This window comes from Lates calcarifer, linkage group LG11 (genome assembly GCF_001640805.2).
Source record: "Lates calcarifer isolate ASB-BC8 linkage group LG11, TLL_Latcal_v3, whole genome shotgun sequence".
Lineage (NCBI taxonomy): Eukaryota > Metazoa > Chordata > Actinopteri > Centropomidae > Lates > Lates calcarifer.
Genome location: NC_066843.1, coordinates 3,256,399 through 3,272,072, shown reverse-complemented (window position 1 = coordinate 3,272,072; position 15,674 = coordinate 3,256,399). Strand labels below are relative to the sequence as shown.

General features: G+C 43.5%; 1 protein-coding gene across 1 annotated transcript in view; it reads left to right on the top strand.

The window, feature by feature from the left end:
• The window catches only part of shank1 (SH3 and multiple ankyrin repeat domains 1), a 73,958-nt gene that overhangs the window by 11,533 nt on the left and 46,751 nt on the right, over positions 1-15,674 (top strand). Inside the window, 1 exon segment of the mRNA XM_051074003.1 lies at positions 11,487-12,044. Within this exon segment, the coding sequence (XP_050929960.1) occupies positions 11,487-12,044 (558 nt within the window).

Sequence of the window (15,674 nt, the reverse complement as noted above, 5' to 3'; positions counted from 1 at the left end):
CTGCAAAGTAACCTGGATCTATAGCTGCAGAGTGTAAAAGTTACATTATTCACTTCTAGAATATAGTGAGTTATAAGTAGAAAGTTGAATGTCCTTTATCTGTGAAGATTGCAGTAACATTTGATTGTCATGTTCATGTGTTATGACAATTCTCAGCTGACGTACAGTCGTTATTCTGAGCCAGTGTTGATGATTAACCTGCATTTTGTGAGTCAGTGTGGAAGGACCTGCACATAGAGCGGGTGAGAGATGTGTTTAAATGATGTGTCTTATTTGGGATGCTGTATCTGTCTGAGGAAATAGATTTTCCATTCTAAAGGCTTGAAACGTGAAACCACAGACCGTCCTGGAAGAAGTGCTGATGCAGCCTCTGCTGCACCACAGGGAGCTAAAAACTCTACACCCGGTCAGACAAGGCTTTTCAAAACCGTGACAGCTTTGTCCAGCTTTTGTCCCTCTGCTCGTCTCTACCTCATTTCGAGTGTGTATAAGTGAGTGTGTATCACAGCTCTGGCCCAGTCTCCTCGTTGAAGGTGTTTAATTTTAACCAACGTATAAAAACCCCGGCTTTTTCAGTCTTGTCAGAGCTTGCACAACCCCAGCTTTGGTCAACTCCCAGCGGGTCGAGATCAGAACTTCCATCGCTGCACTCACTCTGCTGACGGCTGGCACTTTCTGACAGGGCTTCAAAGGACGTTGTTCTGAAGAGAGAGGCAAAACAGAAATCCAGCAGGCTCTTGCGAATGTGACCGACATTGAGAGACGTGTGAAGCTGGACGGGCGATTCGCTCTCTGTTGGCCTGTCGAAAACAAAAAGGGACGACCCGGAGGTTGCCACATGGTCAGGCTCCGATTTGGCGCCCGCAGCCGTGGAGCAGCATCCACCTTTAATATTTCACAGCCCCTCGTATGTTCAGGCGGTCTCCTCCCCTACAGCAACTCCCATTGTGGTTCATTTATTCATGAGCTCCCTGTGCGTTGCCAACTAATAGCCCCAGCTTGGCCCTCAGCACGGCCCTAGATAGCAGCAAGTGGGTCCTGCCACTCTGAGCCAAGCCACCACTTCAGCTCTTCAGCCAGACGAGAGATGAGTCTGTGTGATTTAGGATATTACTCAGCTCCTTGAAACAGGCAGCATATACTGTATAGCTGCTAGCAGAGAGCAAGCACTGATTCTGTGCAGCCCCGCAGAGATTTAGTGCCGATGACGAATAAAGCTAATTAATTAGCAGGCTATTTGAATGTGATCTCAGCTCTCTGGCTCCCCAGCTGATTGACTGTCTTCATCTCCTCTGTGGAGAAAAGAGATGCTTTAACAAACACCGTGCTCCCACAGATACACGCAGAGAAAATACTGTTTCTGCTTGTACAAGACAGCTCTGTTATAAAGAGGAGCTGAAATGATTAGCCAATTAATCACGTAGTCGATCGTCAGAAGACTGATCAACAACTGTTTCAATCTTTCACTTAACATTCTAATTTCTGCTTCTCATTTATTAGGATTTGCTGCTTTGCTTTATTTCTTGTGATAATTAATTGAATATCTTTTGGTTCTGGACTGTTGATGATACTAAACAAGACATCTGAGGATGTCTGATGGACCTTGAGTCATTGATTCATCTAAAAAATATATAGAATACCAAAGAGTGTGTGTATTTGTAATCATAAATGTACAGTCTTTGTCTGAATGTGTTGTCAGACATCAGTTTTGCATCAGCTCTCACCACCAACGAATGTGCACCAGTGTTTTCTGTTCATTTGAATATCAACATTTGCACCCAAGATGTGGATCACATGCTAAAATTTCCTGCACAAGTCACAACCTCTGACACTTTCATGTACATACATAACAGCGATTCGACCTACTGCCAAATGTTTCACATGCAAACGATCAGATTGGTCTTCTGTTTAAAAAATCTGTCGGAAACAGGAAGTGAAGTGTTTCCATTTCAGCTCGTTTGGAATAAACAGAAGCAGAGGCAGCCGTGACTCAACAGACAAAGACAGTGCACCAGCTGCTCTGTATAAACTCAAGAAGAAGGTTTAGAGTCAGAAGACGCTCAGGGAACCTAACAAATGATCTCAGGAACATGCAGCAAAGACGCACTGCTGTGTCTGAATCACCATTCTTCAGGATTGTGATGAGTAACATGCCTCATTCCTGACTGAATCAATGCAGTGACATTTTTACTTGTTCTGTATGTTGTGCTATCGCTGCCACGAATATAACTCTCCAGAATAAGAGCTGTTGCTCACTCAAACAGGCATTGCTTTCTGTCTGACATTTATTAGCTGTCAAGATCTGACAAGTCCTTGTAAACAACTCAGCCTCCGTTTGATCAATAGTTCAGCAAATGATTGAACATGTGGCTCAGGGGACATCAGCAACCTTGTAATAATATTTGTATACAAATTAATTTTGCAGGTGACCTATAGAGAACAGAGTAGGACGCTGTAAGGCAGAAGACAGAAAGAGAAATCTTTATAAATTAGGCTGCTGAGTATATTTTTCTCTGATTTGGCTGGCTCTGCTTCCAGCTACCATTTATTAAATTGAGCTTTGAAGTCAGGAAATCATGATTTTGACCAGAAAACACCTTAAAAGCCGCTGTTTTTGGAGGCAACGTTTGGTAGCCTGAGGTGAACACCATTCTGAACCACAGGGAATTAGGCTACGAGGTCACTCTTCCCCCTCAGGAAGAGCTCACACGCTCATTTTTGTCTTTATGTAGTTTCAGGCACCCACTCACGTCTTCACTATAAACCACTGTTGTCTATATATAGGGAGCCCTCCGGGGGTTTGTTTTATTGCTTTTCCCCAACATGTCTCCAAATCCTCTTGCTGTACTACAGTGTTGTTTCTTTTGATGCTCAAAAATCAGAGAGGCGGAATTGGATTGATGTCTTTGGGCTTATTGTCGGCGTGAAAGGTTTTTGATTTCCTGTAAGCATGAATGTCTTGGCTTCTGTTTTGCAGTTGGAGTGTTTTGGCCGTTTATTTTACGAGATGGGTTAAAGAAAGTGTATATTTTCAGAGCAGTTTGTTTGAAAGTAGAAAGACCAGTGGTTTAAGATGCATTATGGTTTTTAACCATGTCAGCAGTCTGGCTCCGGGGGGTGGGAAAGATGATGCACGACTTTGATCCAGACTGAAATATCTCAGACATTCATGGTGCCAAGAGGATGAATCCTAATGACTTTGATGGTCCACAGAGTTTTCATCTAGTGCCTTTATCAGGTCAAACATACAGTGCTTTTAATGCTTTGGTTTATGACCAAAGTACTGGCAAAATGAAATGAGATTCCCATCAGCTTCAGGGTTTTGTTTACCATGGTGAACGTGTTAAACATCGTGTAGCATTTAGCTTTAAAGCACCACTGTGTCTTAACTGCATTTTCACAGAGCTGCTTGGCTAACGTGGCTGTAAGAAGAGTTCAGGCCAGAATGTAGTTCACAAGATGTTCTGTCCGAGCACTTTGGAAATCAAGATGTGTTTGCTAGTTGTTCTGAAAAGTCACAGTGGAAGGTGGAGTGAAAATCCAGCCGTCATCGAGGTGTAATGTTGTTTAGAAACCGAAACTCTTGTGCAAAAGTGCCACAAATTAACTAACAAATGATTAAAGAAAACTATCTTCTCTCTCACCTCTGCACAGCTGGCCAATCAAGTCCAGAGAAGTGGGTGTGGATGTCAGAAATGGTTGGACGCAGACCCCCCTTTATCTGCTGTCAGAAAGGAGTGTGTGTGTGTAGGGGGGGAGGGTGTTTCTGAGGGTATCCGACCATCCGACGAGCAGTTCTGAACCCACTTCAGCCTCCCTGTTGGCATGCTCTGTGACGCTATGATGAGACGAGTGAGTGCAGGAGGGAGATTCTGGGACACCAAATGTGCTGGCGTTCTTTTCAGAGGTGTCCTGGGCCTAATTCTGCAAAATTTCCATCCTGAGAACACCAGTGATGCTGTGGCACACACACCCCGCCCTTTCCTCCCAAACTCAAACCAGGTTCCTCCACCGGCGCTCACCCTAGTTTAACAGCACAAGGGACGGTTACATCAGATCGTGCGTAGAACATGCGGCTTCATTCTCCTTCGCTCGAGCTCCCCACGGGTCCTCGCGGTGTGGATTGACATTTTCTGTGACGTACGGCTCCCACGTGGACGCTTTGGCGCTGGAGGATGATTACACGTGTGCTCAATTGACCACAGGGTCAGAGTTTACACACATTATTAGCCTTTATTCATCTGTATCTGCAGCTTCACAGGGGATCGTGGCGACGGATGTGTGTGTAAGTCACAAACAGGCTGTACAGGAGATTTGTGTCCATTTGTGCGCATCAGAGTGCCATTTTGTGTGTAGATGTCAAACAAGGAGGGAGGGAAATTGGCCGTTCCAGTTTAGTGGCAGGAAAGTGGGGCGATCTGTTCTTTGGAAGTTTCCCAGTGAAATTTCCTGGGGACCAAGACACTGAAAATATCTATCTATATACACGCTATGTCCTACATAAAAGAGAGGGTGAACCAGAGAGAGAGAGTGAGAGAGAGAGAGGGAGCGAGCACATGAAGATACATGTGTGTTTAGGAGAGATAAAAAGAGGGAGGAGGGAGGTTAAATGTCACCGTACTGGCATCACACAGACGCACCGATAGATCGAAGCTCAGCAGAACCAGGTCAAGACTCCAGCAAGTCACCCAGCAAAGTTACCTCATTTTCCCTCTCACTTCTGTCACATAAAAACCCCTCAAGTAGGAGCAGAAATGCTGCCTCATAACCCCATTTGCCTCTGCCTGTCGTCTTCTGTCGCCAGTAGTGTGAGACAGGATTTATTTGGATTACGTTTACACCTGGCAACTGTGTCTTGAGTCAACAAACGGAGATCAAATCCACCTCTCCCTTGCCAAAACACAGATTTGCTAAACAAGCCACTTCTTCCTGGGAGCTTTGCGTCTTTTAAAACAGATGTTAAATGGCTCATCTCACTTGCTCCCCATCCATGAATATCTTAACATTTCACTTTTGACAAGTGTACAACTACCTGATCCGCCAGCCACCTGTTTCATTTCTTAATTTGAGCTTGAGTGCCTATTGGGTACATTTACAGCTGGAATTCACATTTCCCTTCATATGATTACAATACAACCATGCTTAATGCTCGACTCAAATGATGTGTCTTCCCCATCTGGGTCTGTTTTTTTTTTTCTTTGTCTCACTCCTGCAGATGGCCGACCAAATATAAATGAAGTGATGTCCGTCTGAGATATTTCCAGCTCTGATTCATTCATCAGTTGTGGTGGTGACATAATGATCAGTTTTTCATATAATCTTTAACATGGACTCACAATTAGAACCAATATTTAACATATAGAAATACACAATACAGCTGCAAATAAACACATCATGAAAAGCAGGAGTGACATAGCCTGTGTGTACAACACACTGCTGTGTCTTAAATCTGAGACTGAACCACAAACACTATTTAAAGTGACACTGCCGACAGAGCAGATAAACATGAAAGCTGTCAGATGTTTGCAAGCGTACAAATGAATCCACAGTAGATGTGCCAAGGCAGGGGCACGCAATCAAACGCAACACTGCCAGCAGTAAAATAAATGAAGTTTGCCATCTCCTAATGCCCGTTAACTCACTAGTCTGTAAAGCTTCACATGCATGTTAAACTGAAAGATTCACCCTCCATAATTCAGCTTATTATTTATTATTGATCTAATCAAGTTCAATAATTAAATGGCAGCATTTAAAGGAATTAATTTTATTCAGTTTCAGGGTTAGATGAGAAGATTTATACCACTCTCGAGTAGCTGGTCAGCTTAGCTTAGCTTAGCATAAAGACTGGAAACAGATGGGAACAGAACTCAACAAAATCCATCTACCAGCATCACAGAACAGTGTCTCAACACACACTACAAAAACCAGTTAAAACAACCAAAGAATTAGAAAGTAGTAAGTCCAAATAAGTGCAGATAAAAAACTCCACTAAGTCACTGCTCCAGCCAGGAAACAGTCCAGCACATAACCCGTTAAAAACCACAGTTTTTAAACAACTGAGATCCATTTTGACTTTTCCTACCTTTAAAAGTCTACAGGCTCCCTGGTGTAATATGGGACTGAGCTGGAACAAAAATGTTCTCATCTAACGTCCCTCGAGGGCTCTTGTAGGAGCTCACTATCATGTTTGTTTTTGTATTTAAGGAGCTCATTGACCTTAATTTGTATTCATACCGGGAGGTGTTGCTGCCGTCCACTGATTGGCGGCTTCTTTTCCTGGGTGAAAGCCCATAACCTTCATGTGCGTAGTGCTGTTTGTCTGCAGGGTCTACCTGATGAAGGTCTAGCTGAAGCGATGGGCCGTGTGTGGGCTTCTTCCTGTCTTTATATACTGTACACTGAAATTACATACACACCGTCTTAACAGAACAGAAGGCAGTGCAGCCATTTTTATTTATAACCCAGCATCAGAACATAATGTGCAGAATATCACAGAAGAAGATCGCATTAACGAGTTGTAACACCATCCTCTTTAATGTTATCTGTACAAAATCTCTGCACTTTGTTCTTTTGTGCACCTGCTACGTTTTTAATTTGAAAATCAATCGGAGTCGACTCGGTGTTCTTTCTTCAACATCTCTGATTGCTGGATGAGGTGAGGGTTAGCAGGGTTAATATGGCTGTAAGCTGTCGCGCAGACTGAAAGTGTTAATGATATGACCTGAAACTGAAGCAACTCTCCAAGGAGAATGGTGAGCGATAAAGATTTATGACAGTGAGATATGAAGCAGAGGAGATGATTATCACTTGTTGGCGTTAGGCAATATCTAATCACTCCATCGCCCTCTTCATCTCCACTGATAGACACACATAAGCTCTCACACACACACACACACACAGCGTTCATTATGAAGGTCTTTTATGTGTGAGTCATAACTTTTCTCTCGGGAACTGATTATCACTTTCTCTCTCATAATTTTCCCTCTGTCCTGACCTGTTCCAGCTTAATTGACGATGAGTGATTCTCTCAAAAGTTTGGATTCAGCCTTTTAACTCTACCTTCATTTTCTCTGCTCCGTCCCTCAGGATCAGCCAATATCTGGTTAATATCAGCCTTTAAAGAAAAAAAACAAAAAAACGAGAACGCGTAACAAACAGATCCGTCACGCCATCCACTTTCAGGTTATTATTTCGGAAGGAGGCTGATGATCTCTGTGTGGTGTGGGTGGATTTTTCTCAGCAGCTTCAAGGTGTCAGTAAAACCTGCCTCTGCCTGCTTTAAGGAGCTCCTCACCGTAAAATAAATTTCATTATGGCTTTCACTGGAGCGTTTTTGTGTCCCATGAGCCTCTAAGTGCTGTTTCAGAGCCTTTTTCAACATGACAGGAATGAAATTCTGCTAAAAAAAATCTGTTTTTCCAAGCCAGTTTTTTGGCAAGATAATGCGGGGAAAAAGGCCAAAATCCAAATACAATGCATATCAGTATTAGCTTGTTTTTGGCAACTTCAACCGAAAAGTGTTGGCAGTGGTATCACAGGTCAACCTCACCTTCATCCTCTCTGCTCTCAAACATCCAGCCCTGTGAGGTCCTCACTCTTCTTCCACAGTCACTCTTTGTTTCCTTGTTCCATCACAGTTTTTCTTTTGATTCTCACCTCTCTGTTCTCTCACTCTTCTTCTGTCCTTCCCATCCATGTGTGTCATTTTCTTTGCACTCTCTCCTCTTAGTCATGCTTTCTAGCCATGGACTGGTTCTCCACTTTGGTCCAGGACTGAAATTTCCCAACAACTATTTGATGAATTGCTATGAAATTTGGTGCAAACTTTCATGATCCCCAAAGGATGAATCACACCATCTGTGGCACTCAGATGATCCTCTGATTTTGTGGCTTGTAGTGAAACGTCTTGATGGATTGGTATGAAATTTAGTGTCCTCTTCAAGATGAGCTGCAATAATTTGTCCAGTATTTTGTGATTACAGCCAATAAGCTAGAACAGGACTCGTGGACAGCACAGGAGATAAATGTCCAGTTTCCAGTGTTTTGGTCTGACCTTTGCAGACGTTGTCAGATAACAAAATTTACGTCACACAGACCTTGTGTGCAAAATGAACTGACCTTCAGATGTTTTAGGTTTTAGTTCCCAGAACCACTTTGCCAAAGTAGCACAGCCATTAGCATGGCAGTCTTGTTTTATTCCCTCTGTCAGTTTACTCTTTCACACGTCTTCTCTCTCTAATCACACCTCTCTTACCTTGCTGCCTCCCCCTTATGTCCTCCTCCCTCTTCTTCCTCTGTAGCTTCCCCTATCTTTGATTACTCAGCACTATGTAAAAATATGGATTGTTCACTTCCATGCATTATCATATCTTCTGCAGGTACCTCTCTGTGGTTGGTCAGCTCTCTGACAACCTCACCGCTCTCTCCCTTCCCCTCCTTTCTCTCTGTGCCCTTGTCTCTTTTATTCATCAATCCCCTCCAACAATTTGGTTTCCAGCCTCCTTCCCCTCCCCTGTCATCTCCCCTGTCTCTGTGTTTAGTCTCACAGGCCTGCTCTAATTCCATTGGTTTTCTTTCATTCCTCCAGCACTCCTCTAAATCGTCAGAAACAGCTTTATATAAGAGGCCTCATTAATTTTCATTTACATTCGATGGAGGCTTTTTAACCTTTTCCGAAGCTTTAAAGATGCAGTAACGGAAGCGACTTTCCAGCGAGAGCACGGTTAATTCTCATCCATGTTTACATTCACTCAAGTGCTGTGATTAAGTATATTTTTAGGTACTTTCATTTTATGCAACTTTATACCTGACGTACTGCAGTGTTTGCTCTGCTACATTTATCTGAAACACAGGATTAGATCATAAAATAAGACGTGTGGATGTGGATTTATCCGACCAAGAATTCATGAAGTAGAGAGATGGATATTTAAAATGCTGCTTACAGATTTCTGCAGAAATAATGATGAAATACAAAGTATAAATTTACCATTTGTCACTGGGTATCAAGTGATAAAAGTCTGAGCTTCTTGTCGACATTAGTGGGCGATGCAGTCTGGATGTCGTGCCTGTTAAACCTCTACAGTTTGCTGCACACTCGTCTGCCATCTCCGTCTTTCTTCATGGCTGTGAACAGAAGTTTGTCTGCTAATAGGCTTTCAAAAAGTTGGAAAGCAGAAACCCTGCCAGAGAGAGAGAGAGAGAGGCAGTGTTTGTTACAAGCAGCCCTGCACTCAGTGTTTTCATGTTTGTGTGTGAGAAGTGAGGAGAAATTGAAGGAGAAGAGAGATAATGTCCAAAAAGAAGAAAAAATGACCCGTTTAACCAGTGACTTAGCCTCAGATTCAGGTTTCAAAGTGAGGTTTGTTGGACAGAGTGAAGATTGCACAAGAATTTCCAATTTTCTGTAAAGCAGTTTCATTTATTTTAGGTGTTACCTCCAAAGGTAGCAAAGGTGTAATAGTCTCCCCTTACTGCCATGTTTTTATTTTTCAAAAAGAATAAGATTTTAAGGATCAATACCAGCCTAAACCCCGTGCTAAAAAAGTCTTTGCCACATGCTAGGTCTTGTTGTGCACCCTACCTTCCCTTCCCTTTCTCATTTTCTTGTGGCACTTCTTCATTTTTTATTCTCCCTTCTCTTTTCTTGTCGTGCTGGACAGCTGGTAGTTTTAGCTCTCGCACAGCGTCCCATGAGGAAAACCTTGATATTATATGTCTGACACATTTTTTTTTCCCTCACAACACGGCTCTGATTCCCTCATGTCTCCCAGCTGCCTCGACACACACACACACACACACACCACCACTGAGTACATTTACAATTTAAAGTCGCCTCATTATTCTGCACTTGATATTCATTCGAAGTGAAACGAAAACAAACAGCAACTTGATACTGATTTGTTTTTTTCGAGATGAATGTTAAAACGTGAAACTGTCATCTGAAGTTCAGTTTTGTTCAGTTTTGTTTTTGCTACGTTTTCAGATCAGTGGTGCAACAGATCTTCAGATCTGAATGTAAAATCTGAAAAGTAAACTTGATTTGTTTCTCTACAAGAAGCCAATTTTGACCTTGCTTGTATCATGTGTTCCTCTTGGGTCTTGAAAGTCAGTCTATATAACAGCTCTCCTGTGTATTTGAGTGTCGTCCCTCTTGCTGTTTGTTTTATTCTGTGCGGTGCTGTCCAGAATGTAGTGGTGCTGAAAATCCTGAAACAGCGCACAAAAGCCAACCAGGAGCCACCAGGGACAGATCTGTTATCTTGCTCAGCTTGTACTTGAATACAACGCTGCATCACTGATGCTCTGAAGTGGCTTCTCTCGGGTCTCTCAGGGGTGATGGCAAGAGCAAAAGAGTGCACAGTTTATCATGTGAAGAGCTGTTGTCCATTGAGAGTGTCTATATTGCAGACGTGTAGTGATAAACAATCTGCTGCGTATGGTCAGGCTGAGAGATTAGCTGACAGAAGATGTTGTTGGCTTTTTCACTCAAGCCTCAAGGGACGGAATTAGTAAAAGCTGACGTTTAATTTCGTCCTGCCTTAAGAAACCACACTAACAAAGTCAACTCATAATGTGTATTTCATTGATTTTTATTTTTATTTTATTTTTAGAAAACGAGAGTTAGTTCAGAATGACACACTGTTATATTTAAATGGTTCAAGGGTATTGATTGAATATCAGGTCTTTGCAGCTTTAGCAGAACAAGGTCTTGGTAGTGGTGCCTGGAGGCTGCTTTGTGTATTATAACTGACAATATAAAAGCGATGCACACAACAAACAGTGCGCTGTTGGTTTATGATGTTAAAGTCGTCCTGACAGAGCTGCTAGAATGGTTATGGAGTCACTAAAGTCAAAGGTTTATCCCTCAGGGAGCATGAACTGGCTGAAGATGTCGCTCAGACAGTGACTAAAATTGGAAGAGTATATATTCAGGGGAGCATGAATGTGCTCAGTGTAGCTCTTGCCCAATAGATTTTGATATCTCTTGTGTAAAAAGTGTTATTTTTGCCTGATGTTTGTGCCGTTAAAGCTCAGGAGGATTCATTCATCCTCTGGAGACTCTGAATAATCATGCAAACTTCACGAACAAACTGGATCTGAGTTGGATGGAACATACATGTCACAGGAGTGATTTCCTGAGAAGCACGTTCCAGTATAGTACAATGCAGTCGTAGTGTTATTCGTCGAGTCAAATGCTGATACGGTTCATGTGTGTGAGGGTTCAGTCGTCTGCAGGCAGGAAGTCTGAATGTCTGGCGAGAGTCTGGAAGCTGAAAATTAACAGCACAAGTGGATTCCTTTATGCATGAGGTGTGAATAGTATATGTCATCATGCAGCGAGGGTTAGAAGTGCTGCATGTCTGGAGCCGAAGCCGTCTGTTCCCATAGAGACCAGAGTTAGAAACTCTGCTACTAACTTCTTCTTCTGTGGTTTCTCTCTCTCTCTCTGTTCTGATCGTGTCTTCTCCTTCCTCTTCTCCATACAGTGTCTCTCTGGGAATGATGGTGTTGACACTGGTGCCCCCCTCTCTGTCGCCATGACGATGCCGTTCAGCCCCCTGTCCAGCGACGAGGAGCAACAAAGGATGCTGGGAAACAGCCGACACCTCTATCCAGGGGCAGAGGACGAGGAGGAGGAGGAGGAGGAAGAGGAGGAGGAAATGGAGGAGGACGAGCGCGATGAGGACGGGGAGGAGGAGGAGAACGGCGAGCTGGAGGGGGAGGAGGAAGACGACGAGGAGGAGATGGTGGAGGAGGTCCGGAGAGGAGGCCTGTCGAGGGGGGGCAGAGGTGAAGGACACAGGCAGTCGGGTAAACTGGCCGGACGACCCGGCGGGGACAGACAGATGCGTCCGGGGAACCCTGGACACACCGCTAACCCCTACTCATCCAACCCCGGACCCACACACCAACAGCCAGCCAATCAGATACAGCAGCAGCAGCAGAGGAGGCTGAAGGAGCGCAGCGCCAGCTCGGCGCCATCTGAGGACGCCCACATCGCCATGATGGTGTTTCGCATTGGGATCCCAGACATAAAGCAAACGGTCAGTGCTGTCTCTGCACACGCCCACAGAATCTGACAACAGTTCACAAATACACAGGGTCTGGATCTCACGCTGCCGTCCCGTTAGTCCGAACACCTTAGATCTGATCAGTTGTATTTATTAATTTCACCATAAAGAATAAAGCAGGGAACTTTACACGCCTGCATCAAAACGTGCATCAGTTAATTATCTTGGTAAATCCACTTTAGACAGGAATACTGTAAGGCCAAAGTCAGCAGCTGGTTAGCTTAGCTTAGCAGAGGGAAACAGCTAGCCTGACTCTGTCCAAGTTATATCTGGTTTGTTTTATGTGCTCGTCTGCATCTTAGCTGATCATCAAAGCAAGACCAGCTGTTTCCCTTTGTTCCAGTCTTTGTGCTAAGCTAAGCTCATCCAACTATCACCAAGAAAGTGAGTAAAATCACTTCACACAATGGCTTTAACATACACTGTGTTCCTGCGCTCTCAGAGCATTTTTGTGACCTTGTGAGTGGGAGGGTGTATTTCCTGTTAGAGAGCAAAAAGCCTGAGTCAGAAGTTCATCTGAAACACTGAAGGAAAAGCTTTAACTTTCACTTAAAAGATGTCACAACAAGAGACACCTTCAAAAGAAGTGTTTGTCCCCGCAGGTTTTCTGTAGAACATTTATGCCACCGCGCTGACACAATATAGTGTGAGCCCCAGGACTTTGAAGAGTGATGTTAGGTAGGAGGGAGCCGTGTTCGGCGTCTGTGCCCCGGGGGCCATCCATCGTCTCATAATTTGTCCATGAGTGTATGACAGCTGTGTGTGGTCAGTTCAGTGAAAAGCTGCAAAGTGCTGTGCTCCGGAAACACTGCAAATCTAATGAGGATTGGGCACATTACGTCGATCAGATTCTCTCTCTCTCTCTTCTTCTCTGCATCAGCGGCGGAAAACTGAGAGGAGCGCAAATACTCGTCAGCAAAGTGACTGATCTGAGAGGGTGAGCGAGAGTTTCAAGGTGACCCAGCTCCTGAGAGAAAGAGAGAGAGAGGGAGAGGGAGAGGGAGGGAGAGAGACGGAGCCAAATTGCATACAAGAGCAATCACGATGAGAATATACGAGGCGAGCGTTTGATTTCAAAAAACACTCCAAGCAAGAAAGGATCCAGAGAGGGAGAGGGAAGTTGAAGTGAAGAGAGGAGGGTAACACAGGGGGAAGCGCTGCCTCTGGCTTAATGTTGCAAAAGAGCTTTTAAATGGTGCGATAAAGCATGCCACAAAAAGCCCTTTTCAGTGTGACTGCTTTTAAGAGGGGCCTGTCCAGAATCACGACAGACCGAGCCGCCATCGCTCTCTCCGCTCCCCAGATGTGGTCTTACATCACATCAGTGCAAACGCTTCCATCAGGAGCGTGTCCAAATTGGCTTCACAGGCTGGAGATGCCGCTGCCTCCATGTACAGTAGCTGCTCTCCCACACTTAAAAAATAAAGGCATTTGCCAGACGCCCAGGCAGCGGTAGTTTCTCTCTTTTTTTCTCTCCTTTGTGTTTTTCTGATGAGCGATCTGTTAAAGGGAATAATGAGTAGTAACTCAATTGTACTGATAATTGAATTATGCAGAGCAGAGAATCAGGGCTACATGAGACTGAGGCTACATCCAAGTGTTTTTTTTTTAAGCAGGAGAGGGAAAAAAATAGAAGAAAAAAGTGTGAATCTCTGCTTATTGCCAGATTAAAGCTAAAACCAGACTGCCTTTGTGTTTGACAAACAGACGGCCTCAGACATCAGCTGTCTGTCCTCTTTTCTCCCTTTATTAAGCCATCGAGGCCTCTGCGATGTGTCGGCTTTATAAATCATCAGCAGGAATAAAACTACAAATGAAATAAATGTATTTGTGACTGCCTGTGTGTATGCATGTCCATATTTTACATTTACCATCCCAGTGCTCTATAAATGCCTCGCTCAACGCTTCTTCCTCCCTCTTGCTGCCGTGTGATTTATTATTGATCTGTGCATGGGTGTTTTCAGCAGTGTGTCTATGTGTGTGTGTGTGTGTGTGTGTGCCCTGATTCAGTGTTTTTAAATCCAACCATAAATAATTCACCGCTCCCTATTTATTCTAACAAATCGGCATCAAAGTTTAATTGTAAAAAGAGGAGAGCGCTCGCTCGGAGCTCTTGGGGTTAAAACCTCAGAAATTGCTTGATAGTGGCATAAAACAGTGAGCAGAGAGATGACTGATGAGTGCAGAAAGAGATAGAAGAAGGTGACAGGTGTAGATGAAAGACAGAAATAAAAAAGAGATGCAGGTAAATGAAGGTAGACAGAGATAGAAGTTGATCAAAGCAAACAGAAGGCAGCTGAGAAGTGATAAAGAGGATGACAGAGTTAGATGGATGGAGTGAAGCAGACAGGAAGGGTTCTGTTGCTGAATGACATTGACTTTTTAAGCTGTACTTCATATTGATTTCCTGTATCTTAAAATCAGACCATGTTCACACCATCTAAAAACTGTTCTTATTCACTTTATCAGTCTAACTTTGATCCTTGCAAGGAGAACAAATCCCAGGAGACAGAATTTACAGAGAGAGAATAAAAATCCATATGAAACTCAGAAGTGAGGTGCTGGACTTCCTGTTTTATTTTGAAATTACTTTCCTTGTTGTGTCTGTTGTGGTTTTGCTTCCTGTCCCGTTCTCTAAGTGTTAAAGGAAAGGAGCTTCAGTGCTGCAGTTCTCTTTTCCTAAGTCCTTCAGTTCTCCTTCACGTCTTTGTTTGACCTCATGATGTTTTCCATCAAGATCAAGGAGAAGTGGTTAGGAAAGGAGATCTTTTTGATTATTCGATGGCAGCCCTGATCTCCCACCTGCTCCTCATTATCGGTTTTGTTCCTGTGAGTTTTCCCAGCGTTCATCATCTCACTCATCTGCTCGTAAGCCTGCTCTTTTTGTTATTAAACGGTGTGTGTGTGTGTGTGTGTGTGTGTGTGTGTGTGTGTGTGTGTGTGTGTGTCTGCATTTGGGTCCTGAAATCCTGAACTGTAACAACTGTGCTCAAGATTAATTGGAATAAAAATCAAACTCCAGTGCAGGACACTCAGCGCTGTGTTTCCTCCTCCTCATCACATCAACTCAGTTTATAACATTTGTCAAAATCAAGGAAGAAATTCAGAGTTGGAGGAAAATGAGCTGTTTCCATGGAAGGACAGACTCACCTTTCTCATTTAGGTTTTATTATGAGAGGAAAAGACTGTGCAAATTAAAAGGTAAAGATGATTATATATCATTAAAGTAGTTAAATGCTGCATTTTATGAGATTCCTTTACTCGAGTACAGGCTTTGTCACAATGTCTCTATTTGTGGGCTCAAGATTGACAGGTTCTGTATAATCATATTCATTAGATCTGCTGACAGATGAGGGTGACACTGACTGCTGAGATCAGTATTTTCATCCTTTTAATCTCCTTTGCTTCACATGTCTGATTTTATTAGCTGCATAAACTCACATATCTTCAGACAAACATTAGCATTAAAGCTAAAACGTGACCTTACAGACTTCCTGCCCAGTCTTGCTCCCCAAGGTCATGAGTTATAACTCTGACATTTACCGTGTCTCCCTCTTTCTCTCACTCTCATCCCGTCCTCGACCTCTTCAGGTCCCCTCCCTC